We start from the raw sequence: 27,092 nt of genomic DNA, 5'->3' as shown, positions 1-27,092 counted from the left end.
AATCCCCCTGTCCAGAGCCAGCTCTGGTTCGTGGTTGGCATCTCATTAAAAATCTCCCTTCACAAGGAGCTCTCAGGCTGGAAAAATGGGAATTAAATCAGCTTTGCTCCTCCTCCTGCAGTGGCTGAGCCCCGTGGTTCCTGTACAGAGACACTTCTGGGATGCATTTCCCACCTTGGGAGTTACTGCAGGAGTGACCTTGGGAGGGACCTGGCAGTGGCAGGGTGGAAATGCTGAGTCAGCAGCAAAAACTCCTGAGAAAGCAATTCCAGCAGGAGGTTTGGCCATAAAATGTGGTGGATGGGTTAAAGAGCCCAAGCTGCTTCTGGACACGTGGCCAAGGGAGATGTTTCCTGGTTAAAAAAACATGGGATTGTTCATCCTGGAGGAGCCACCAGGGGTGACCAAACTGGGACCTTCCAGAACCTGAAGGGGCTGCAGGGAAAATGGGGAGGGAAAAGGGACAGAGGGACAGGGCACAGGGAATGGCTCCCACTGCCAGAGGGCAGGGCTGGATGGGATATTGGGAATTGGGAATTGTTCCCTGGCAGGGTGGGCAGGCCCTGGCACAGGGTGCCCAGAGCATCTGGGGCTGCCCCTGGATCCCTGGCAGTGCCCAAGGCCAGGCTGGACACTGGGGCTGGGAGCAGCCTGGGACAGTGGGAGGTGTCCCTGCCATGGCAGGGGTGGGAATTAAATGGTTTTTAAGGTCCCTTCCAATCCAAACCATTCCAGGATTCTCTTAGGCAATGGATGGAGATGAGGCAGAGCCTGGAAGAGGCAGAGAGTGGGAAGTCAGGAAGAGCCATCAGATCCGAGGATGAGGGAATGTTTTGGGTTTCCTGCTCCCTCTGCACCCTGTGGAAAAGAGGAATTTATAAAAAGGTGGAAAAGTGAGGACAGGAGAACTTCAGAGTCCAATTCCTCCCAGCCCCCAAACTGACAACTCTGCCAGAGTTTGGGAGTTGGGTCCAACAAATCCAGGCAGAATGTTTTGGAAGAACGAGGGGGAATGGTCTGGCTGCCTCTGGATGTGCCAGGGAATGAGCAGGAGGAGAGGCAGTTTCCTGGAGCAGGGCAGGGGGAATCCCCATCCCTGAGGGGCTTCATCCGTGTGGATGTGACATCTGGGGACATGGGGCAGTGGTGGCCTCAGTCTCAGAGGGCTTTTCCAACATTTAGAATTCCATAATTCCACATTATTGGGGATTTAAGGCTGATTTTGCACCTGAGCCACAGCTCCAGCCCATCCAGGGGAAGCAGGAGTGGGAGCAAACCTGGGATGAGGCTCTGGAGAGGCTGCCCTGGACTTTTTATGGATCTGCAGGAGGTCTCAGTGCTGCTGTTCCTATTGGATTTGCAAAGAAGGATCCTGGAGCTCCAAAATCCCAATTTTCCCTGGGCACTCATGGGCCCTGTAACACCCCTGAGCTCTGCCCCAAGGGGCTGGAAGGGTCAAATTCATCCCTGAAAACCAATTCCTCAGGAAGGGAGCAAATGGGAAGGAACAGGCAGGATGGGAAAGGAGCTGGAGAGGCAAACAGACAATTCCAGCACCAATTCCAGTTCCAGCATCATTAACTGGGAGCTGGGATAAGCCAGCCGTGGCTGCTCTGGGATTTTCAGCATTCCACAAGGGAATTGCTGCTTGGGATGGGAATTCCAAGAAGCTGCTGCTGCTGCTGGAGGTCTCCTTAAGGAAGGGAGGGTTCTGGTTCTGGTTTCATTGGGAACCCAGCCCAGGTGGGGATGTTCAGGGAGGGCTTGGATCCTTCCTTGGGATCGCTGGAGTTTGGTGCCATCAGCCACGTGGGGTCTGGGCAGGAATTGGTGCTGGATCCATCCCAGAGCCAGAGGGGAATGGGGCAGGGAAAGGTTTTTCCCCATAGGTGCTGGCACTGCCCAGGGAATGGTGTGAGCTGAGCCAGGGGGATTTGGGATGGAGCTCAGGGAAAGGTTCATCCCCCAGAGGTGCTGGCACTGCCCAGGCTCCCCAGGGAATGGTCCCAGAGCTCCAGGAGGGTTTGGACATGGACACCACTCCAGGGATGGCCAGGGTGGGATTGTTGGGATCCTGGGCAGGACCAGGGACTGGACTCAATCCTTGTGGGACCCCTCCCAACCTGGAATATTCCAGGGTTTTATCAAACTGCTCCAAGCTCTGCTGGGATCATCTCCACCACGTTTCCCTGTTTGAGAAAATGAAACAGGCAGGGAAATCAGGGATAGCACTTCCAGGTAATTGAAGGAGTAACCTCTGGCTGTGGGCAGATGCTCTGTGCCAGGAGCAGTGTGGAAAGGCAGGAATGTGGCCAGGGAAGGGCTGTGGAAGGAGCTGATCCTCCCCTGCCCCGGGGTCTCATCCCTCCAGGTTTTCCAAGCTCATCCCCTCTTTTCCTGGTGTTTGGGACAAGCAGTATCCATCCAGCTTCCAAGGAGTCAAATGAATTTTTTCCTTCCCCTTTTAGCACCTGCCAGCTGGGAACTGATCCCGGTAATCCTGGAGAAAGCCGGGATCAGGAGGGCTGGAAAAGCGTTTAATTCATTAATTAATTATTAATGACTGCAAAAGGGCCAGACTGGGAGTCTGTCACCCTCAATTAGAGGCTGGAACTGGATTTCTCTATGCAGGAGCAGGAGGAAGAGCCCTGGGGAAGCTGCCAGGGAGCACAAATCATGCAGGATCCAAGGGCAGGGATGTTCCTGCTGCTTTGCTGTGGTTTGTTCCCACTTTGGGGGCAGCAGGGGAGGGTGGATGTAGCATTTACATTCTCTGAACAGAGAGAGACATCATTCTCTCTAACAGGATTTTTCCTGGAGAAGCACAGAGAGAAGAAGAGAAAAACAATTCTTATCTCTATTCTCTGCTCCTGTTTTTGCACACGTGGAATGTGTTATGGGGATTGTTTACCCAAAGTGATTTGTTAATTGGATTCTGCTGGGGATTGTTTTGTTTCCTTGGCCAGTTGGGTCAAAGCTGTGTCCTGGCTGTCTCAGACAGTCAGGGGTTTTTCTTTAGTATTCTTTAGTATCTCTTTAGTATAGTTATAATATAGTATTAATATAATATAGTGTAATGTTAATAAAGCAATTGTTCAGCATTCTGAATCATGGATCAGATGCCAATCATGGATCAGATGCCAATCATTGCCTGGTGTTGGGGTCACCCTGCATTCCACAGGTGGAGGGAGCAGCTCCACATCCCAGGGCTGATCCAGCCCCAATCCCTCCCAACCCCCAGCTGGGATAATCTGGCAGAAAGGGAAGGGATTGATTCCCTCAGGAGGAGGAGGATCTGGAGGGGCTGCAGGGAGAGGGATCAAGCCCAGTGAAGTCTCTCCCGTTAATTCTTCCCAAGCTGAGGGCTGGGGTTGCTCCCTCCATCCTGCTCCTGCTCCTTGGGGTGCCTTGCCCAGCAGCTCCAGGGCCACAAGAGCAGGAATCCAGCTCTGAAAGGAGTTCAGCAGCTCCACAGGACCGAGGCTTTGCATGGAAAGGCTTTTCCTGAGGTTTCAGCCCTGATTTGGCCAGGAAGGGGTTCAGGGGAGCCCTTAGGGATGGATTCCCCCTGGATTTAAGCCCAGGGATTCTTGTGCCAGGCTGGGAGCAGCAGCTGGGGGAAAACTCCAGACATTTCCAGGGAATGTGCAGATCCTCCTGCTTGGGACAGTTTGGTGGAGCTCTTGCAGTTTGTAAAGCAGAGTCTGCCAGGCAGAAATTCCAGCTGATCCCTCCACAGCTGCTCCCACTCCCGAGACGTTCATTGTCACCTGGGAGTGTCACCTCCAGGACATTCACTGTCACCTGGGAGTGTCACTCAGTGGCACTGGGACACTCACAGCTTGTCCCAGTGAGTTATCCCAGGAGTCAGGGAGCTCCTGGGAGGGGGGATGCCCTGCGGGGCTGCCCTGTGACAGGGGACATGTCCTGCCCTGACCCTGTCCCCAGCTGATGTTCCTGTCCCCAGCTGACGTATCTGCCCCCAGCTGACCCCTGTGCTGCCCTGTCCCTATCTGATGCCCCTGTGTGTCCCCAGCTGACCCCTGTCCCTGTCCCCAGCTGATGTCCCTGTCCTGTCCCTGTCCCCAGCTGACCCCTGTGCTGTCCTGTCCCCATCTGATGTCCCCATGTATCCCCATCTGACACACCTGTCCCCATGTGTCCCCAGCTGATAGCCCTGTCCCTGTCCCCATCTGATGTCCCCGTGTGTCCCCAGCTGACAGCCCTGTCCCTGTCCCCATGTGCCTCCATCTGATGTCCCCCTGTGTCCCCAGCTGACCTCTGTGCTGTCCTGTCCCCAGCTGATAGCCCTGTCCCTGTCCCCATCTGATGTCCCCATGTGTCCTGAGCTGACCCCTGTGCTGTCTCCATCTGACAGCCCTGTCTCTGTCCCCATGTGTCCCTGTCTGATGTCCCCTGTGTCCCCAGCTGACAGCCCTGTCCCTGTCCCCATCTAATGTCTCTGTCCCCAGTTGACCCCTGTGCTGTCCCCATGTGTCCCCAGCTGACCCCTGTCCCCAGCTGATGTCCCTGTGCCATCCCTGTCCCCATCTGATGTCCCTGTCCCTGTCCCCAGCTGATGTCCCCCTGTGTCCCCAACTGACCCCTGTGCTGTCCCCCTGTGCCCCTATCTGATGTCCCTGTCCCCATCTGATGTCCCCGTCCCCAGCTGATGTCCCTGTCCCCAGCTGATGTCCCTGTCCCTGTCCCCAGCTGACGTACCTGCCCCCGCCGTGGGGTGAGTGCCGCTCCCCGGAGCTGGGCCTGGCGTTCTTCCCGGTGTACAGCGTGACAGCCTGCAGGATCGACTGTGAGACACGCTACATCGTGGAGAACTGCAACTGCAGGATGGTGCACATGCCAGGTCAGGGATGGGGACAGCTGGGGACAGCTGGGGACAGCAGGGGATGGGATGGAGGGACAATTCCCGGTGTACAGGGTCACAGCCTGCAGGAACAGCTGGGGACAGCTGGGACACCTGGGAATGGGATGGAGGGACAATTCACATGCCAGGTCAGGGACAGGGACAGCTGGGGACAGCAGGGGACTGCAGCGGACATCAGGGATGGGCTGGAGGGATAGTCAGGGACAGGGACACTGGGAACAGCTGGGGACAGTGGGGACACCTGGGGATGGGCTGGAGGGACGATTCACATGCCAGGTATGCACAGGGACACTGGGGACAGCGGGGACACCTGGGGATGGGATGGAGGGACAGTCAAGGACAGGGACACTTGGACGGACAGTTGGGGCATAGACTGGAAGGACAGGCTGTGTGCCAGCTCAGTGAGAAAGACACCTGGGGATAGGCTGGAGGGACAATTCACATGTCAGGTCAGGGACAGGGACACTGGGGACAGCAGGGACTGCTGGGGATGGAGGGATGGTCAAGGACAGGGACACTGGGGGACAGTTGGAGCATAGACTGGAGGGACCAGCCATGTGCCAGATCAGTGACAAGGACACCTGGGGGATGCTGAAAGCTGGGCTGGAGGAACAGGCCATGTGCCAGGTCAGGGACAGGGGAGACATCTGGGCACAGCTGGGGATGGTCAAGGACAGGGACACCTGGGAGGACACTTGGGGGTGGGCTGGAGGGACTGGCCACATGTGAGGTCAGGGACAGGGACACTGGGAACAGCTGGGGACAGCAGGGATGCCTGGGCATGGGCTGGAGGGATGGTCAAGGACAGGGACACTGGGGGACAGTTGGAGCATAGACTGGAGGGACAGGCCATGTGCCAGATTGGTGACAAGGACACCTGGGGGATGCTGAAAGCTGGGCTGGAGGAACAGTCCACATGCCAGGTGAAGGACAGGGACACCTGGGGACACCTGGGGCTGGACTGGAGGGACTGGGGGTACCTGAGGGAAGAAGGTGCCCCTGGCCTTTGGGAAAGGCTGGATGTGAGCCAGCAGGGCCATCCCTGTCCTGGGGGATCAGGGACAGTAGAGGGGCAGGGAGGGATTGTCCAGCCCTGCTCTGGGTTGGGGCAGCCTCACTGAGAGTTCTGGGGCAGCTTTGGGCACCACAAAATAAAAAAGACATCAAGGAACTCAAGAGGGTCCAAAGGAGGGACACGAGGATGGGGAAGGGTCTGGAGGGGCCACACGAGGAGCAGCTGAGGGCACTTGGTCTGTTCAGCTGGAGCAGAGGGGGCTGAGGGCTGAGCTCAGTGAGCTCCTCATGAGGGGGCACAGAAGGGGCAGCTCCCATCTCTGCTCCCTGTGACAGGGACAGGAGCCAGGGAATGGCTGGAGATGGGCCAGGGGAATCTGGAATGGAGCTCATGGAAAGGTTCTCCCCCAAGAGGTGCTGGCACTGCCCAGGCTCCCCAGGGAATGGTCCCAGAGCTCCAGGATGGTTTGGACAGAGCTGCCAGGGATGCGCAGGGTGGGAGTGTTGGGATGCAGGGCCTGGGGTGGGACTGGATGAGCCTTGGGGTCCCTTCCAACCCAGGATTCCCTGTGAAACAGGGCCAAGCCATGCAAGAGAGACCTGGGTGTGAAGGTTGGAAAAGGCTTCTGTGGTGATCAGATCCCCCCTGGGTGCTGTTCCCAGCAGCTCCTGCAGGACAAGGCCCCTGTGGCGGGCAGAGCTGGGGACAGCCGGGGTCACCTGGCTGCAGGGGGGTCCCTGGGTGTCCCCCTGAGATGGCTTTGTCCTGTCCCTGCAGGGGATGCTCCCTTCTGCACCCCGGAGCAGTACAAGGAATGCGCAGAGCCCGCGCTCAGTGAGTACCGGGGAGCCCTGGATCCAGGCATGGAATGTTCATGGAATTCCAGCGGCCTGGGTCCTCCTGGCTGGGCAGGAACAGGGGATCTGCAGCCTGGAGAGGGGCTGGGATTAGCCCCAGGTTGCTGGGAAGTGCTGGATGCAGGCTGGGATGGAGTTTCTCCTGGTTCTCCATGGGGCACAGAAACCCTTGGGATCAGGGGAGAGGGTTTGGGGTGGAGGGACCCATTCCAAGCCCGGATTTAGGGACTCAGCCACCAGTTCTCCAAGCTGTTGTTGATGACTGTGTCATCTCCAGCAAGAGGCCTCTCCAAGGGGGTGAGAACTGGGATGAACTGGGAGAGAAATCACAAGAGTCCAAAAGTCCCAGAGAAATGTCTGGAACTTCAGGAACAGCCTCATCCCAGAATCTTGGCTCCTTTGTGGGAGGGATGATCTCTGCTCTTGCCCTGCTCCGTGTCCCTGCTCCATGGGGTCCCTCCCTGCTCCATGGGACCCCGTGTGCTCCATGCCTGCCCCCCTGCAGGTCTCCTGGCAGAGAAGGACAGCAATTACTGCATCTGCAGGACCCCCTGTAACCTCACCAGGTACAACAAGGAGCTCTCCATGGTCAAGATCCCCAGCAAGACCTCGGCCAAGTACCTGGAGAAGAAGTTCAACAAGTCAGAAAAATACATCTCGTGAGTGGGGGAGGACCTGGATTCCTTTGGGTTTTGGGAGGGAAATGTCTGGGAAATGCCCAGTCCTGGCCAATCCATCCCCAGCACAGGGATGGCCTCCAGGGAAGAGCAGAGTGAAAACCTGGGAGAGATGAGGTTGATTTCTTCTCAGTAGATTTCTTCTCTGAGTTCCTTCCCAAGGATTGTCCTCATGGGAATCCTCCAGTCCCACCAAAAAAAGTCCAAAATGTTTGGTCCAAAGACCACTTTGCCGGTCCTGTGGGAGATTTGTATCTCTGGGCTGAGCTCCTCAGGCCATGGAGCTCTCCCAGCCCTGGGCATGCGATTGCTGTGTGTGGGAAGTGAGAGTTCTTCCAGATCCCTTGGATTCTCTTCACAGAATCATGGAATGGTTTGGGTGGGAAGGGACCTTAAACCCACCCAGTTTCACCCCTGCCATGGCAGGGACACCTCCCCCTGTCCCAGGGTGCTCATATCCCCAGTGATCAATGGACACTGCCAGGGATCCAGGGGCAGCCCCAGCTGCTCTGGGCACCCTGTGCCAGGGCCTGCCCACCCTCACAATCAGGAATTACCATCCAAGAGAAGAGTTCCCAGCAAAGTGAGATCCAGGATCCTGAGGAGTTCTGGGGAAACCTTTCCCAGCTGCTTCAAAAGCTCCCAGAGCCCTCAGGGTGCCCTGAGCTCCTGGTCTGCACCAGCTCCAGGTTCTGTGGGTTCTGAGGACCCCAGAGAGAGGAACAATCCATACAAAGGGGAATAAAGCCCCAAAACCCCATTTTTCCCTTATCCCAGAGGACTGAGCCACCGGTGGCTCCTGGGCTGATGTTTTTCCTGTTCCCACAGAGAGAACATTCTCGTGCTGGACATTTTTTTTGAAGCACTCAACTATGAGACCATTGAGCAGAAGAAAGCCTATGAAGTGGCAGCCTTACTTGGTAAGGGGGGACTGGGACCAGTTTGGGGTCTCTGCTGGTCTGGGAGGGACAGAGAGAGGCTGGGAGGGGTCCACAGCCTTGAAACCCCCAGCAAGGCCCCAGGTCTGCTTTCCTCACCCCACCACAGCATCCCAGGGATGTCCCCATGGATACTCTGTGCTCATGGAAAGTTCTGGAGCTGCTCCATCCCTGCCTGATCCCTTTTTTGGAGATTTTGGGGTTGGGTGGGTGCTCTCTGTGGCGCAGGGTGTGGGGGACACCCCAAAACCATGTCCCCATCACCTCTTCCCTGCTCCAAACCCAAGTTTCCAAGCCAGGCTTGAGCTCTTGGCCTTCAGCTGCTCCATGGAGGAGGAGGAGAAGACCCATGGAAGGTTCTGCTCCATCCCTGCCTGCTCCCAGCACCCATTTTTGGGGATTCTACTCCCCTGGGCAGTGTGTGGGGAGAACATCCCAAAACCATCTCCCGTCACCTCTTCCCTGCTCCAATCCATCCTTTCCAGCAGGAGGTGGAGGAGACACATGGAAGGTTCTGGAGCTGCTCCATCCCTGCTTGATTCCAGCTCCCCAGTTTTGGAGATTTGGGGTTGGGTGGGTGCTGGGTGCCCTCTGTGGTGCAGGGTGTGGGGGACATCCCAAAACCATCTCCCCATCACCTCTTCCCTGCTCCAAATCCACCTTTTCCAGCCAGGCCTGGGCCCTTTGCCTTTGGAGCCTCATGGAGGAGCTGCAGGAGACCCTGAGCTGCTCAGCCCCAAATCAGCTCCAGCTCTGGGATCCCAGCTGCAGATTTGGGGTTTGGGCTGGGGGTGAGCCCTCGCCCAGCCCTGCAGCCTCCCTGGATCCCTCTGGAATGCTGGGGGTGCTCAGCCCCTTGGGGAGCTGGAGCTGGAGCACAGAGGTGTCCCCATGTCACCCCACATGGGTGGCCCTGCCAAAAGCCCCCTCAGGAGCCCTTCTGCACCTCCTGGGGCTTTTCCAGGAATTCCAGGCAGGAAGAGGAGGCTGCTGGAGCCTCTCTGACCCCAACCCCATTTGCACCTCATGGCACCCTCATTCCCAGGGCTCTGGAACTTCAGGAACAGCCTCATCCCAGAGTATTTTTCCCAGGCCCAAAGCCTCCAGGTGAATCCCCCTGGTGTAAACCCAGAACACCTCCTGGGATCATTCAGGGTTCTCACCTTGATCCCAAGCTTTTCCCCCTCTTTCCTCTCTCCATCCCTCATGGACACCTCTGGAAAAGGCCCCTTCCCCTCACCCATGGGTGCCTTTGCCCTGGGGGTCAATCCAGGGCTGTTTTCCAGCAAAATCCATGGGATTTGTCTTCCCTGAGCACCACATCCCAGTCACCTTCTGTGACCGTGTTCACAGGGGTTCTTGGATTAGGGAAGAGATGAGGATTTGACTTTGTTTAAGAAGGCTTGATTTATTATTTTATTATATATATTACATTAAAACTATACTAAAAGAATAGAAGAAAAGGTTTCATCAGAAGGCTGGCTAAGAATAGAAAGGAATGATAACAAAAGCTTGTGGCTCAGGCTCTCTGTCCAAGCCAGCTGACTGTGATTGGCCATTAGTTAGAAACAACCACATGAGCCCAATCCCAGATGCACCTGTTGCATTCCACAGCAGCAGATAACAATTGGTTACATTTTGTTCCTGAGGCCTCTCAGCTTCTCAGGAGGAAAAATCTTAAAGAAAAGGTTTTGCATAAAAGATGTCTGTGACACCATCCCAGGCTGGGGACAGGAAGGGAATCCCTTCCCACTTTTTGCCAGGTTAGGGTTTCTCCTTGGCTCCAGGGACATTCATTCTTCCCAGCACCTTGCCCAGCGTGGGAATTGGGATTCCTGGGATGCAGCCTGGAGGACTCCAGGCTCCGTTAGCAGGAAAACATTTTGGGGGCGCCCATTTCGGGGTCAGGCCCATTCTCGGGACACCACCGATGCCATTGCAGACCCTGCTGCTCCGGGGGGAATTGTTCCCAGTTTTGGAGGATGGCAGCTCCCAGGCAGGGCCCAGCAGTGCCTGAGAGCCCTCACGGTGCTGTCCCCTGCAGGTGACATTGGTGGCCAGATGGGGCTGTTCATCGGGGCCAGCATCCTCACCATCCTCGAGCTCTTCGATTACCTGTACGAGGTAAGGCCTTCCCAGCCCAGGACAGCCCAGGATATCCCATCCTGGAGCCCCTTAGCCCAGGATCTCACACCCTGAAGCTCCTCATCCCTGTTTTTGCCACTCCTGGTGCCCTTCATCCCCAGATTTGCCACTCCTGGTGCTCCTCATCCCAGGATTTCCCATCCTGGTGCCCCTCATCCCTGGATTTCTGATGTCTCTCATCCCCAGATTTTCCACTCCTGGAGCCCCTCAGCCCAAGATTTCCCATCCTGAAGTTCCTCAACCTTGTTTTTGCCACTCCTGGTGCCCCTCATCCTCAGATTTGTCCCTCCTGGTGCTGGTCATCCCTGGATTTCCAATGTCCCATCCCCAGATTTGCCACTCCTGGAGCCCCTTAGCCCAGGGTATCCCAACTGGATCCTCTCAGCCCAGGATTTCCCACCCTGGGGCCCCTCAACCCTGTTTTTGCCATTCCTGGTGCCCTTCATCCCCAGATTTGCCCCTCCTGCTGCTCCTCAACCCTGGATTTGTCCTTCATACCCAGATTTGCCTTTCCTGCCCCTCATCCCCACATTTGCCACTCCTGGTGTTCCTCATGCCTGGATTTGCCATCCTCGAGTCCCTCAGCCCAGGATTTCCCATCCTGGTGCTCCTCATCCCCAGATTTGACTTTCCTGCCCCTCATCCCTGGATTTGCTACTCCTGGAGCGCCTCATCCCTGGATTTCCCATCCTGGAGCCCCTTATCCCTATTTTTGCCCCTCCTAGTGCCCCTTATCTCCAGATTTGCCATTCCTTCTGCCCCTTCATCCCTGGATTTGACTTTCCTGCCCCTCGTCCCCAGATTTGCTACTTCTGGAGCCCCCCAGCCCAGGATATCCCACCTGGATCCCCTCAGGCCAGGATATCCCAGGATTTCCCACCCTGGGGCCCCTCATCCCTGTTTTTGCCACTCCTGGTGCTTCTCATCCCCAGATTTGCCACTCTTGGTGCTCCTCATCCCTGGATTTCCCATCCTTGAGCCCCTCATCCCTGGATTTCCCATCCTCGAGCCCCTCATCCCTGGATTTCTGATGTCTCTCATCCCCAGATTTCCCATCCTGGAGCCCCTCAGCCCTGTTTTTGCCACTCCTGGTACCCCCTTGTCCCCACATTTTCCATTCCTGATGCCCCCTCATCCCTGGATTTGCCCTTCATCCCTGGATTTCCCACCCTGGAGCCCCTCAGCCCAAGATTTCCCATCCTGCTGCTCCTCATCCCTGGATTTGCCACTCCTGGTGCCCTTCATGCCTGGATTTCCCATCCTGGTGCTCCTCATCCCAGGATTTCTGGAGCCCCTCATCCCTGTTTTTGCCATTCCTGGTGCTCCTCATCCCTGGATTTTCTGTTCCCTGGGGATCCCAGAGCCCCCCCAAAATCCTGTATTTCCAACCTGCCTCATCCAGCTCTGGCACAGCTCCAGCTCAGGGTGGGAACAGGGAGTTTTATTGCCATGGGATGGGAGAGTTTTCCATTTTATTCATTGTTGTCCATTTGATTTAATGAGTCCCAGTCCAGGCTGGGGACACGTCCCATTCCAGGGAAGGGAACCCCACAATCCCAGCTCTGAACTCACTTCAAATCCTCTCATTTTCTTTTTTTTTTTTTTTAATATTTTTATATTTTCAGACAATTGCCCCCATCCCAATCCCTCCTGGGCAGCTCCAGCGTTGGTGCCATTAGCCAGGAATAAAAAACATGGAAAAATTCCAGACCTAAAGCTCAGATATCAACAAAAGCTGAGCCTGAATTTAGAGCTCGGCCTGGATACCCAAATATTTCATTAAATTTGCCTTTTCCTGGATTTCTTGGGGATTTTTCCTAAGTAGGCCATAAGAAACCTCACAAATTTGGGGTTTTCCTCCCTCTTTTCCTTCTTTCTTTGACATCTGCTCATAAAATTCATCAAATGTGGGGGTTTTGCTGCACTTTTTATTTTTTTCTTCTTATTTGGGCTTAAAATTCATTTTGTCCCCTCAAGAGAAGCTCCCTGGGGATTCCCCAGCAGGGGAATCTTCACAATCCCAGATATTTAACCCCCACCAGCCAGAAAAAAAGGAATAAAGTACCTTAAAATTAAAAAAAAGTCTACATCGTTTTCCCCTCTGCTCGGAGTTTCACAAAGGGGGGGTCAGCACCTCAAAAATTGGAGTTTTCAGCCAAAATATTTAGATATTCTGGGAATGGCAGCAACCAGATACAATTTTTTTTTTCATGGATTGGCCAAATTTGGGGAAAATATTGACCCTAAAGAGGCTTTTCTGTGATCTTCTGCTGAGCTCTGTCCTCCTGGTCCCAAATTCCCACCACACTTCCCTGCACCAGCCAGGATCCATATTCCTTAGGAACTGACCCAATTTTTTGGGATTTCAGCTTTCTTCTTGTTGGTTTTATTTCTCTTTTCTCCCAGTGGGAGCTTTCCAGTAAAACACTTCCCAAGTTTTATGGGATTTCCCTGGAATCCAAATCCTGCAGCAGCAGAAAGATGAGGGGGCTGGGAAGGGAAATGGAACTCACAGAGCTGGGAGCTTTCTGTGAACCCCAAAAGTGTCCCAAAAATGGAATTTTTGGTGGGTTTTATTCCTTGTAAGAGAATGCTGGAATGGTTTGGATGGAAGGGACCTTAAGGATCATTGAATTCCCACCCCTGCCATGGCAGGGACCCCTTCCACTGTCCCAGGCTGCTCCAAGCCCTGTCCCACCTGGCCTTGGGCACTGCCAGGGATCCAGGGGCAGCCCCAGCTGCTCTGGGCACCCTGTGCCAGGGCCTGCCCACCTGTCAGAACCCAGGAAATTCCTCTGGCTGCCCTGGATGGCTCAAGACCCTGCCAGGGGGCACAGAGACCTTGATTTTAGCCCATGGAAACAATTCCCAACCTTGTGTGAGGAGTTACAAGCCACAAGAGTTTGAGTAGAATGACAGTGAATTTATCACAGGGTGAAAATGTAGAATTTTGGGGATTTAGAATGGGGGTTCAGGAGGCAAGATGGAGGAATCTGGGCATGTTCTGTCCTTCTCTTCTTCTTCTTGTCCTCCATCTTCTGCTGTGCTGGTGACACTTTTGGATTGGTTTAGAGTAGAGACAGACTAACATAGGTGATAGGTATTGGAAAATTATTGTAAATAAAGTACAGGTAGTTTTTAGTATAAAAAGATAACACCACCCCAGGGGCAGTCAGTGTGCCATGAACCAATGTGCTGGACAGATCTCAGCAGGTCAGAGAGAGAATGGAACAGATAACAGAAAATAAACAACCTTGAGAACCAGAGCTGAGGAATCTCAACTTCTTCAGTCACAGGGCTGGGAAAAAGAGACTCTTTAATACCTCGGGAGCCATTCCAGCAACACAAAACACAAGACCCACCCTCACAGGGAACAATTCCCAATATCCCATCCATCCCTGCCTTCTGGCAGTGGGAGCCATTCCCTGGGTCCTGTCCCTCCATCCCTGTCCCCAGTCCCTCTTCAGCTCTCCTGGAGCCCCTTCAGGCCCTGGCAGGGGCTCTGAGCTCTGCCTGGAGCTTCTCCTCTCCAGGTGAGCCCCCCCAGCTCTCCCAGCCTTTCCCTGGCCCAGCCCTTGGAGCTTCCTCCGTTTCCCAACCCTTTGGAAAGCAGCCCCAAACCCAGCCCCACCCAGTGCTCCCCATCCCCCTGCAGCCTCTTCCCACCCTAATCCTGCTCCCTCCTCTTGCAGCTGATCAAGGAGAAGTTATTGGACCTTCTTGGAAAAGAGGAAGAGGACGGGAGCCATGAGGAGAACGTGGTAAGGGGAGAAGGGCTCACACAGGGGGCTCCTCCAGCCTGGTCCAACGAGCTCCTGGAGATCTGTATCACACCTGAGACAGCTCAGCTACCTCAGATGGCATTAAACCAGCAGGATTCTGTGATAGGAAACAGAAAATTTTAATGAAAGGCAAAATAACAAAGCTCTTTACAGAGAAAAACCCAGCCAGGGCAAGAGGTTCTTGCTCCTGATAGAACACCCCACAAAAGCAATTGGTTCCTTTGTTCTCTTCTTTTCTAGTAAATTGCTTAGGTGGGACCTTTTGGCCTCTGTCTAATTGGCTATCCTTAAGTTTGAGGTGAAGTCCCCAAGGTCCTATGAGGTGTCTTTTTACCCAATTGAGGAGAGAAACTTCTGGGCTTTTTTCTTTTTTAAGGAGACAAAGCATAATTTGGTCACTCTGTCAACAGGGAACACATTCCTACAAAGGGGAAATGCCCTGGGGACACTGGAGCTCTTCCCACGTGTGTCAGGTTATTAAAATTATAATTAGAGATGCCTCTGCCCCAGTCAAGCTGCAAAATGGGACCAGATGCCAGTGACAATAGTCTGGGGTTTAGAAGAACTTTAGAAGAACAGGGCGACACAATTACCAAACAATCATGGCATTTAACAATCACATCGTTTCTCATGGCCATTAAATGATTACACAGGTGCAGTTTTGTATGATCCAGTAAAGCCTGACATTGTCCCAGGGCCTACCCTGACATTGTCCCAGGGCCTACTCTGACATTGTCCCAGAGCCTACTCTGGCATTGTCCCAGGGCCTACCCTAACATTGTCCCAGGGCCTACCCTGACATTTTTCCAGGCCCTGCCTCTTGTATTTTCGGGGGTCCGAGACAAAGGGAGGAATGAGGAATCTGACTCCCTGTTCTTGAAGGCTAATTTACTATTTTATGATACTATATTATATAAAAGAATGCTATACTAAACTATACTAAAGAATACAGAAAGGATACAGACAGAAGGCTAAGAAGATAATAATGAAAATTTGTGACTCCTTCCAGAGTCCTGACATAGCAGGGCCATGATTGGCCAAATAGTCAAAACAATTCACATGAAACAAATTAAACAATCACCTGTGGGTAAACAATCTCCAAACACATTCCAAAGCAGCAAAACACAGGAGAAGCAAAAGAGATAATTATTGTTTTCCTTTTCTCTGAGGCTTTTCAGCTTCCCAGGAAAAGAATCCTGGGCAAAGGGATTTTTCCAGAAAATGTGATGATGACACTTACCAGGCCCAACCTTTTTCCAACTCCCCTGAATATCCCATGATTTTAGAAACATTTTATCCCTGTGCTATCAGTGGGATAACGCATTCCCTGCTTTTCCATGGCAGAGCACCTGTGATCCAGTGCCAAACCACTCGGAGAGCCTGAGCCACACTGTGACCGTGCCCCTGCAGGCCCCGCTGGGGACGCTGGAGGAAATCGCCTGCTGACCCCTCCCCACCACAGTGCCCATCCCGTGGAAGGAAAACTGCACAGGGAAAACAGGGACCCAGCTCAGGTTTGCACTAGGGGGAAAAAAAAGATGGAAAAAAAAAATATACTGGAAAAAAAAAATAAACTGGAAAAAAAATTATTAAAAAAATCTATTAAAAAATAAAAAAAAAAAGAAGAAGAAAAACTCGCTATGCATTAAAAGAATATAAAAATAATATAAAAATATAAATTCTAAATATACTCTGCCCAAAGTGAGAGGCGCCTTGGACCTGACTCCTGTTGTCCTTTCCTCCTGGGGGTTTGGCTCCAACCTGGGAAGCAGCTCCCAGGCTGGGAGAGCTGGGAATGTTCACCTGGAAAAGGGAAGCTCAGAGAAGAGAAACCTCAGAGCCCCTTCCAATGCCTAAAGGGGCTCCAGGAGAGCTGGAGAGGGACTTGGCACACGGGATGGAGGGCCAGGACACTTTTTGGGATTGTCCAAGCCTGAGCAGCAGCAGCAAATCCCAAAGGAAGCATCCCAAATATCCCAAGCACAGCACGCCAGGGCTTCTCCTGGCCCTGCGGTTCCTCAGCTGCCTCTCTCAGCTCTGTTCCTCTTTGCAGTCCCTGGGTTTCAGTGCCAGAAGGAGCATCCCAGAATTCTCCATTCCCAGCACCGTAGGCTGAGAGTTTTACAATAAAGAGATCCCAAAGTCAGCGCTCCCGGATTCTTCCCCCGGCCGTGTCCTCTGGGTGAGGTTGGGCTGAATCCTGAGCTCAGCCCAAGGTGAGCATCCCTGGAGAGGAGCCACAGGGATCCCTATGGATCATCCCAGCCCTGCTGTGCCTGCAGAGTCCGGGAGCAGCAAGTGGGGTTGGGTTCATTCATTTCTTTAATTTTTGGGGGGAATTTTTGCAATTTCCTTCTTCTCCCGTTCATGGATTCTGTGCTTTCTCCTCATTCTCCTGACTGATATTAAAGCTGGTCTTGTGGAAATGGCCAGGCTGTGTCATTCCTGCCTTGCCCTCATTGCCAGTGGGAGGGCAGATCCCAGGAAAAGCCTCTTCCTTATCCCTTACTCCTCCTTTTCCTCTCCCACCATGTCTTCACACAGCTCAGGATGGGGTGGGAGTGGTGCCATGGCCCTGCCCAGCTGCATCCCTGTCTCCCCTGGGAGGGGGATCCCCAGGATATGCTGGGATCTCTGGGATGTTGTGGGATCTCTTTGCTGACAGAGGTGATGGAAACATCTCCATGATGTTTTGGGATTGTTCAGCCTGGAGAGGAGAAGCTTTGGGGTGACCTCATTGAGGCCTTCCAGTGCCTGAAGGGGCCTGGAAAAAACATGGACAGGGACGAGGGACAGCAGCCAGGGAATGGCTCCCAGTGCCAGAGGGCAGGGCTGGATGGGATATTGGGAATTGGGAATTGTTCCTGGCAGGGTGGGCAGGCCCTGGCACAGGGTGCCCAGAGCAGCTGGGGCTGCCCCTGGATCCCTGGCAGTGCCCAAAGCCAGGCTGGACACTGGGGCTGGAGCAGCCTGGGACAGGGGAAGGTGTCCCTGCCATGGCAGGGGTGGGAATTCAATGATCTTTAGGCTGCTTCCATCCAAACTGGTCCAGGATTCTGGGATTCCAACTCATCCTTTACTGGTCCATTTTCACTGGCTCTGAAGTGTAACAAGAAAATCCATTTCCATCCAAGTGCATCCCAAAATGTGTCAGCAGTGGCTTCACTCCTGGATCCAGGCACTGAGGGATCTCCAGCACTGGGAGAGTCCTGGGGATTTTAAGAAACACCCTCAGGGAGAGATGAGGCTTTGAGGGGCCTGGAAAAGGGCCCTGAGCCCTGATGGAGAGGGATGGGAGGAGATTTCATTTCTGCTTCCAAACTTCATCAGCATTAAGGGTTCCTTTTCCAGAAAAAAAAAGACGATAAAGATCAGGAAAAACTGTGAGGATTATATGGGGATTCAGGAGAAGAAACAACCAAACTTCAAAGCCCCAGCACAGCCCCAGCTCTGCTGAGTGCCCCAGGATTTTCCAGGAGAAGGGAAGCTCCATTATTTACAGTAATTAACCCCATGCTGGCTTGGAGCATATTCCAAGGAAAAGAGAAAGGAGTGGAAAAGGCACTAGTAGATCCATCCCACCCCTGTTTGGTGTTGGATGGATCTGCCCAAGGATGGAGCAGGGAGCAGGGATGGGAGCACGGATGGGAGCCAACCATCAGCTCCCAAAATCCTGATGGAAAAAATGAAAAAAGAATCCCTGTGGGAGATGAAAATCCCATGGACAAGGTAGGAAAATCCAGAGTGGGATTGACCAGAGGGTTTGGCTGAGCTGCAGCTCAGAAAATTCATCCTCAACCACAAATCCATCAAACAAAGCTGGAATTGTCATCCCGAGGGATAATCTCCCTTGGAGCTCCACAGGGATGGAGCACTGGGTCATCCCTGCTGGGCAGCGGGGCCCCAGGGCTGGACAATGAGGAAAATCCCATGGGAATGCTTCAGGAGGAAAAGCAGGAGCAGAACCAGCTCTGAGAAGGGATTTCTGAAGTGCAGCTGTGTTCCTGGGGAATGGGAGAGCTCAGCTTGGCATGGAGAGGGCTGGAGCCCAGGCCAGAGCACATTCCTGGGATTTATGGCCCAGCCACCACATCCCTGACCAGCTGCCACAGCTGTGTTCCTACAAGGAGCAGGAAAGCACCCAGGAAATGCTCTTGGAGTCTCCTCCACTTGCTCAAGGTCACCCAAGCACCTCTCCCTATTCCTTCTTCATTCCCAGCATTCAGAGGCTCCTCCATCCCACAGGATGCTCCAAGGACCAGCACTTCATTAATCCTGGGAATCACCAGCTGTGAAGGACATTCCATGGTCCATTCTCCCTGCTCCTCCCCCAAGCCTGCAGCAAGGACAGCAATTAGAGACAATTAATGGGAATTTTTAGCAGGAAAATTGTCCTTCTTTTGTGTTAGTTTGGGTGGGAAGAGCCCAACCCCAATCCCAATCCCAAAACCAATCCCAACCCAATCCCAACCCCAATCCCAATCCCAAAACCAATCCCAACCCAATCCCAACCCCAATCCCAAACCCAAACCCAATCCCAATCCCAATCCCAACCGCAATCCTAATCCCAACCCCAACCCCAATCCAAACCCCAATCCCAACCCAATCCCAACCCCAACCCAACCCCAACCCAATCCCAACCCCAACCCCAATCCCAAACCCCAAACCCAACCCCAAACCCAATCCCAACACCAAATCCAACCCCAATCCCAAACCTAAATCCAAATCCAATCCCAATCCCAACCCCAACCCCAATCCAAACCCCAATCCCAACCCCAATCCCAACCTCAACCCCAACCCCAACCCTATCCCAACCCCAACCCAATCCCAATCCCAACCCCTTCCAAACCCCAACCCCAATCCCCATCCCGATCCCATCCTGATGGGAATTCTTGTGATGGTTCTTCTCCCACCCCATGGTGGTTTCTGGGGGTTTTGTTTCCTTCTCCCCTGCCAGAGCTCAGTGATGATCCATTAGCCCATGGAATTTCTGAGAGCCACGGTCGCTGTTTCCTTGGCTGGCTCTGAACATGTCCATGTTTATGTGCTTCACGCCTGACTCCAGTTTTAAGCCCTCAGAATCTTTTCCCTCCCCTCCTCTCTGTGTTTCTCAGCATCTCCATTGTTATTCCAGGCAGGAACATCCCCCAGCCTCCTTAAGGAATCATCTCCACACTCTGCAGGGTTCCTGCTCTTCCTGATCTCAGGAGCAGCCCCAGAGCACACCCAGGGAAGTTTGTAGAGCAAAAATCCCTTTTTTCCACCAATCTCCTGCAGGAAAATGTCACAGGAGAGGAGCAAAGTGGAGCAAAACCAGGTGGGGAGATCCCACCTTCAGCTCTTCCTGGAAATATCCCAGTGATTATTCCCAAGGGGTGCAGGTTTGTCCTGGTTTCCCACATTCCATGGAGGACATTGGTCATCCAGAGGCTCCCTGAAGGGATTTTACTCCTTAGGGTAATTAATGGCTGGAATGCTTGAATTCCCAGCTGGGAATTTCACCATCTAACCACAAATCATTGCTGTGGGAGCAGGAGCACTGTTTCCATGAGCAGGATCTGCAGGAATAACCTGGCAGGGTTTGAGGCTGGCACAGGAATGTCCAGAAGAAGGGAAGCAGTCACTGGGAAAATCCCAGCAACATGATCCCAAAATAAATGTGGGATGAAGGATCTGGAGAGGAGCCCCCCAGAGAACACCTCATGGTATTGCTCTGCTCCTCAGTCCCCTCTGGACTGACCCTGACTGGATCCCCCCTCTCCCAAATCCTGAACCCTCAGGAACAGCTCCAAGCCCCTCCAGGGCACTGGGATTTCAGGCACAGCTGGATTTTCCCAGCTAAACCCTTGGCTGAAATTCTGGGAAGCTGCTTTAATTTGGATATCCCAGAAGTGCCATTCCAACTGAAACTTTCACTGAACCACCTTGAATTTCATTTTCCATCCCCCTTCTTGCCAAGGGGCTTCCCAAGCCCCCTGGAGCCTTTTTCCATCAGGATTCTCTAAATCAGGAATGGGAACACTGGAATTTGTCACCTTCCAGTTCATTCATAACTCCCACCCAAACTCCAGCCTTGGGGACACCAGGAGTGCCCAATTCCCATTCCCATGGCACAGCAGTGACAGGAATGTGGCAGCACCCTGGGCTGCCTTGGCTGGACAGAGCTGAGCCAGGGCTGCTCCTGGAGCAGGAAAAATCCACAAAAACCAAAGTCCAAGAGCAGCCCTAGGCCAGGATTGGAGGCAGAAACCAGGAACAGTGGGAACAGGATCTGGGAGAAGAGCAGGGCCTTGGGAACACCTTCAGCCGCTTCCAACAGGGATTTCTCCAGCTGCAGCCTTGGAAAACCATCCCCAAAGGGGCCCTGTCACCAGCCAGTAGCAGCCTGAGGAGGAAGGAGCTGCTCCAGGGGCTGGGAGGAAGCATCCCTGTAAATTCCCTGTTTGTTGGCTGAGAACAGGATTTGGCTGTTTAATTATGGATGAGAAAATAAGGGATAATGGATGGATTTACAAGCAGCACTTTGTCATGTAGGGCACCCATGAAAAATTCAGGAGCTCAGGAAGTGCTTTTTTCCCTGCACAGAATTCCCAGCCCTCCCCTCACAGCCAGGCTGGAAAATGCTCTGCCAGGACCTGGAAACAACATTCCTAAGAGGCTCCCAGTCTGTAGCTAAACTGTACATTAAATATTCCAAATTTGTGCCTGGTTCCTTGTGGGAGAGAACCCTCACATGGGGATGGGAATGGGGCCTGGGAGGAGGGAACTGTGTGCAGGGATCCAGAGGGAAAGGGACAGGGATCGGACACAGGGAAAGGGACAGGGATCAGACACTGGGAAAGGGACCGGGATCAGACACTGGGAAAGGGACATGGATCAGACACTGGGAATAGGACAGGGATCAAATACAGGAAAAGGGACAGGGATCAAACACTGGGAAAGGGAGCAAGGATCAGATACTGAGAAAGGGACAGGGATTAAACACAGGAAAAGGGAACAAGGATCAGATACTGGGAATGGGACAAGGATCAGATACTGGGAAAGGGACAGGGATCAAACATGGGAAAAGGGACAGGGATCAGACACAGAGAAAGGGAGCAAGGATCAAACACATGGAAAAGGACAAGGATCAGACACAGGGAAAAGGACAGGGATCAGACACTGGGAACAGGACAAGGATCAGACACAGGGAAAGGGACATGGATCAGACACTGGGAAAAGGATCAGACACTGGGAAAGGGAACAAGGATCAGATACTGGAAAGGGAACAAGGATCAGATTCTGGGAAGGGGACAAGGATCAGATACTGGAAAGGGAACAAGGATCAGATTCTGGGAAGGGAACAAGGATCAGATACTGGAAAGGGAACAAGGATCAGATACTGGGAAAGGGAACAAGGATCAGATACTGGAAAGGGAACAAGGATCAGATACTGGGAAGGGGACAAGGATCAGACAGATCCCAAAGGCTGGAGAAGCAGAGAGGCACAAAAGCAGGGACTGGGAAGAGGGCAAGGATCCTTTCCCAGTGTCCCAGTCTCCCCCCAGTGCCTGACACTCCAAACACAGAGTGGGAAGATCATCCTGGGCTCCTCATCCCTCCCAGCTGGAAGGAGTTTTAAGATCCCTAAACAGGGATCAGCAGCACTTTGGAGCAGAGGAATCTGGCCTGGATCCCCAAAATGTGAGATCAGACCTATGAAAGGAGGGAATGAATCCTAAGGGAAGAGCCTGGATCCTCAAAATGTGAGAAGATCATCCCCATCAAAAGGATGGGGATGGGGAGGGGATGAATCCCAACAGAAAATCCCCTAAACGTGAGGAGATCATCTGCATGGAAAGGGGGAATGAATCCTAAGGGAAGAGCCTGGATCCCAAAACCATGAGGAAATCAGCCCTGTGGAAAAGGGGGAAATGAATCCCAAGGGAAGAGCCTGGATCCCCAAAATGTGGGGAGGTCAGGACAAGGATGGGTCAGGACAAGGATGGGTCCAGCCCCCCTGGGTGACAGTGACATCCCCAAATCCTGAGCCACCTCCTGACCCCCCACATCCTGGCCAGAGCAGCTGCCTTGGAGCAGCAAGGCCGGGGTTCAGGGACACAAGTCCAGGGAAAAGCCCCAAAGGCAGCAGGAGCAGCTGCTGGACCCCACCTGGACATGCCACCCTCAGCCCTGTGCCCATCCTGCAGTGGCAGGCACGGAGCTGAGTGAGGGAATTTGCCAGATCCACGGACAATGAGGTCCCTGATTTGTTTTTAATGGCATTGTTTACTGGCAGGGAAATCTCCCGGAGCCAGAACTTGTCTCTCCTAATAAAAAACAAGGAAATAACAACAGGAGCGAGGAGGGAGAACATTTGGAAGCCATCAGGGTTTGATTTGATTGATCCTGGTAATAAACCAGGAATTGTTAGGCTGGAACAGAGGTTGTAGATCCCCATCCATAATTTCAGAGGGAATGAGAGCTGTGAATGTGCAAAATCCCCTCAAACTTCAGGATGAAAAATTCAGGAAGCGTTGTGGAAAAAACTGGGAAGAGGATTGGGGGTCCCAGTGCTCAATGCTGCAGTCCCAGTCCCAGTCCCAGTCCCAGTCTCAGTCCCAGTCTCAATTCCAGTCCCAGTCCCAATCCCAGTCCCAGTCCCAGTCTCAATTCCAGTCCCAATCCCAATCCCAGTCCCAGTCTCAATTCCAGTCCCAATCCCAATCCCAGTCTCAGTCTCAATTCCAGTCCCAATCCCAGTCTCAATTCCAGTCCCAGTCCCAGTCCCAATCCCAGACCCAATCCCAGTCTCAATTCCAGTCCCAGTCCCAGTCCCAGTTAGGAGCTTGTGGAAAGAGGACATGGGAAGAAGGAGAGAGGGACAAGGGGAGAGGGAAGAGGGACATGGGAAAGGTGAAGGGGCATGGGGTGGGGGGAAAGGGACCCAGGGAATGAGAAGACAGAAAAGGGTTAGACAAGAGGGGAAGAGGGAACGGGGCTGGGAGGAGAGGACTCTGAGCACTGTCCCTGAGCAGCAGCAGCAGGAACAATGTGGTATAAACTGACCGTGGGATGAGCTGACCATGAGCCCCATTCCCATCTCCCTGTGCTGCCAGAGGGGTGAGGGAGAGCCCGGGAAGGAGGGAGGGCTGGTGGGGAAGTGCTGTTGAGATTCATTCTGCTTCTCTTTCCCCTGCTCTGATTTTGTTGGGAATAAATTCAGATAATATCCCCAAATTCTGTCTGTTGTGTCCATGATGGGACTGGGGAGGGATCTCTCCCTCTCTTCCTCTCAGCTTCTGAATCTTTGTTTTGATTTCTTCTCACTGAGGGGACTGAGAGGCTTTGGTGGCATCCAGCCAAGTCACCCCAACATGTGCCAAACCCCCCATGCCCCCAGCCCAGCCTGGGCACAGCCCCATCCCTGGGGGTGCTCAGGGCAGGACAGGAGGGTCAGGAACATGGAGAATCCCATCCCCAAAGATCCCAGAACCACAGAATCCCAGGGTGCATTGGCTTGGAGGGGACATTTAAAGGGCACCTGCTCCAACCCCACCTCAATGAACAACAAAACAAATGAGGGACAACACAAAGAGCATCCTTAAAACCCATGTGGGGGTCCCACATTGGCTCCCCACACCCTAGGGACACATTCCAGGGACATCCCAAGGACTCATTTCTGAGCCTTGCTGGGGTAATGTGACCTGGCAGAGCCACCAAAGTCTTGAGGGACCACAACCACCCAGTGCTCTGAGGAGGGGACGTTCCCAGTGTGTAAATTCCCCCAAAACCTTGGGGAAGTCCAGGTTCCCTGAGAAGGTTGTGGTGGGAAGGTGTTTCCAGGGTTCTCCCACACTTCCTTTTATCCCCTTCCCTAAGTTTTCCTTTGGATTCCAAGGGTTTGCTGTAATTGTGTGCCTGACAATTGTTCCCATCACAAACCTGAGGGTTTGATTGTGTCAAGTGTCTCCCAAACCAGCTGCTTTTCTCTGGATCCCTCACTCTGAGCAAAACATTCCCATTTTTCTGTGTTCCAGCTTCAAAATGTTCTTCCCTTCCATTTTGCCAAAGAATTTGGTCTAAAGTGGGAGCTTTGCCCTCATCTCTGTCCCTTTCAGGCCTGGTTTAGCACCAATTTCCTCTCCAGGCCCAGTTTAGAACCAATTCCCATTCCAGGCCTGGTTTAGAACCAATTCATTTTCCAAGCCCAGTTTAGCACCTTTTCAGGCCCAGTTTAACTCCAATTCCCTTTCCAGGGCCAGTTTAACCCCAATTCCCTCTCCAGGCCCAGTTTAGCACCAATTCCCTCTCCAGGCCTGGTTTCACTCCAATTCCCATTCCAGTCCCAGTTTAATCCCAATTCCCTTTCCAGGCCCAGTTTAACCACAGTTCCTTCTCCAGGCCTGGTTTAGCCCCAGTTTCCTCTCCAGTCCCAGTTTAGCCCCAATTCCCTTTCCAGGCCTGGTGTAACCCCAATTCCCTTTCCAGGCCTGGTGTAACCCCAATTCCCTCTCCAGTCCCAGTTTAGCACCAATTCCCTTTCCAGGCCCAGTTTAGCCCCAATTCCCTGCTCCCTCCTGCTGGAGGATGAAGGATTTTTCGACACAAACATTCCTCACGTCTCTCTGGACACATAAAATGTTTTCCCTTCATTCAGGACCAAAGGAGGGGTTTGGATGGAATAAAAGGAGCTGTTTCTTCCCCTTCCTTGTCTTTCCAAAGTCATTCCTCAGGGAGTGGCATCAGAGCTGATTTGGGGACGTTTGGTGACAGCTCCCATCTCCCTCCCCAGCCCTTCCCCATCCCAGTTTTTGAACTTCCCTTTGTTTTTCTTGCATCCAACTTTTTTGAGGAATCAAAGGATCCTCCCTGCCTTCAAACTTTGGGGTTGTGCCTTTGTGCACAAAGTTGATTTCCACTAAGTAAAAGGAGCATATTTTTACACTCAACCTCCAGTTTTCCAAGTTTTCCACCCCAGAAAAAAAAACATTCTGGGGGATAGAAACCAGAGGGAATTTGCTACCAGCCCCACAGCTCTTGTGGTCTCCAAACTCAGCATTATTTATGTAAAATATTAATTTTAGTCAGATTTCTGAATGCAAATAAGAGCAGGAAGCTCCCATTTCTCCCTCAGGTTGGGAGAGCCCTGGAGAGGCTGACCTGGGGCTCAGCTGGAATTGTCCCTTGTCCCCTCACAGGTCAATGGGAGCAAGCCCCACACGCACCACTGGGGGTCATTAACAGGATTGACCCTCCCAGGCTTGATGGGGTTTTAATTAAAGGCTCTTAAAGGTTTATTGGGGCCTTGGAGGATCCACATTCACTTCAGGAAGGATCTGCTGGAGTGGAAAATCCAGGGCGGGTTTGGTTTGTGTGCTCTGGGTCAGAGTTTGGAAATGTGGGAGATGTTCCCCTACCCTCACCTAGAGGCCAAAATGTTCCTTCACCATAAATCCTCCCTTGATCCCCACAATAAAGACATCCAGGACACAGAATTGCAGCTCCCACATTTCTATGACCTCCAGGAGCCCAGGCAAAGCTGGAGATCCACTGGAAAACCAATTCCAGCCTGGCAGAGCTCCCAGCTGTTTGTTTTATTGGGAATTTAACAAATAAATAACAAAAAGGCCTCATTAAAGAAAAATCCATTTTTCCCATTACTGCTCACTGAGCAAACCAAAATCAGGAGTGAAATTAGCAGCTCCCAGGAATCCATGTGGAAATAGGGATGGAACCAGGGAATGTTCCTGTGCTGCCTCCAGCTGGAATGACCAAACAGCAGCTGGAACTCACCTGGGGCTGCAGGGGCTGGGGGGCACTGGGCACCCCTCACTCCTCTGGCTGCTCCAGGGGGGCAAATCCTGGGGATTTCCTGGGATGCTGAAGCAGAATTGGGCTCCAGGAATTCCTACAGTGCCTCCCTGGAGAGGGAATCACCAGGACAGGGAGAGCCAAGGACCAGCATGGGGCTTCTATTTTGTTATTGCAGAGGTTCCAGTCCTGGAATGGTTTGAATTAAAATCCTGGAATGGTTTGGAGTGGAAAGGATCTTAAAAGTCCACCCCTGCCATGGCAGGGACACCTTCCACTGTCCCAGGTTGCTCCAAGCCCCATCCAGTCTGGCCTTGAACATTCCAGGGATCCAGGGGCAGCCCCAGCTGCTCTGGGAATTCCATCCCAGCTCCTCTCCATCCCCACAGGGAACAATTCCTTCCCAAAATCCCACCTAAACCCATCCATCTGTTTTTCACATGGCTGAATCCCAACTTTATCTGTCTTATTTTCCATGAGCAGAACCATCCCAGAGCTCTCCCCATATGGAATGTGAATTATTGAAGCCTCTAAAGAGACAAGAAATTTGCAAATTAGGGCAAACCCAACTGGGGCACAAAGGAGAAAATTCCAAAGAGCTCAAACACCTGAGCTAGGGCTGCCTTGTTCATCCCTGGCTCCTAAAACTCATCTCCCACATGGAGAACCCAAGGAAAGTCTCACCAGAGAACCCAAACCTTAATTCAGGCCTTAGGGATCATTCCCAGGGAACAACCATGGCCCCAAGACTTGGACGACACTCCCAGGCCAGGGGGGGATTGTATGGGTGTCTGGGCAGGGCCAGGTTGGGAATGGTTGATCCCTGTGGGTCCTTCCCAGCCCAGGATATTCCCAGATCCTCTTCCAGCCCTGCTCAGTGGAGCTCATCCCTGAGCTTTGGTGGAAAGCACAGATCCATGTCTGAGTTTTCTGTGGTCAGTTTGACACCAGCCAGACATGCTGAGGGTCCACAAAGCTTCCCATGTGTTTTGGGAGAGAT

General features: G+C 53.0%; 1 protein-coding gene across 3 annotated transcripts in view; it reads left to right on the top strand.

Annotated features, from left to right (window-relative positions):
- LOC139601444 (acid-sensing ion channel 2) overlaps positions 1 to 16,731 on the top strand; it is a 499,686-nt gene extending 482,955 nt beyond the window's left edge. For 2 of the 3 annotated variants that reach the window (XM_071450541.1, XM_071450542.1), the window contains exons 4-10: positions 4,714 to 4,864; positions 6,678 to 6,734; positions 7,263 to 7,416; positions 8,263 to 8,354; positions 10,417 to 10,496; positions 14,210 to 14,278; positions 15,644 to 16,017. In XM_071450541.1, the coding sequence (XP_071306642.1) occupies positions 4,714 to 4,864; positions 6,678 to 6,734; positions 7,263 to 7,416; positions 8,263 to 8,354; positions 10,417 to 10,496; positions 14,210 to 14,278; positions 15,644 to 15,745 (705 nt within the window). In that variant the 3' untranslated portion in view covers positions 15,746 to 16,017. Of the gene's footprint in view, positions 1 to 4,713; positions 4,865 to 6,677; positions 6,735 to 7,262; positions 7,417 to 8,262; positions 8,355 to 10,416; positions 10,497 to 14,209; positions 14,279 to 15,643; positions 16,018 to 16,352 lie in introns of those variants that run through there. The other variant, XR_011682917.1, reaches the window with a different exon arrangement.
- Positions 16,732 to 27,092: the final 10,361 nt, after the last annotated feature.

The sequence above is a fragment of the Agelaius tricolor genome, unplaced genomic scaffold, assembly GCF_023055355.1.
Source record: "Agelaius tricolor isolate 1412-34295 unplaced genomic scaffold, bAgeTri1.0.p SCAF_31, whole genome shotgun sequence".
Classification (NCBI taxonomy): domain Eukaryota; kingdom Metazoa; phylum Chordata; class Aves; order Passeriformes; family Icteridae; genus Agelaius; species Agelaius tricolor.
The sequence above is the reverse complement of the archived record's forward strand: the minus strand, read 5'-3'. Positions and strand labels throughout refer to the sequence as shown.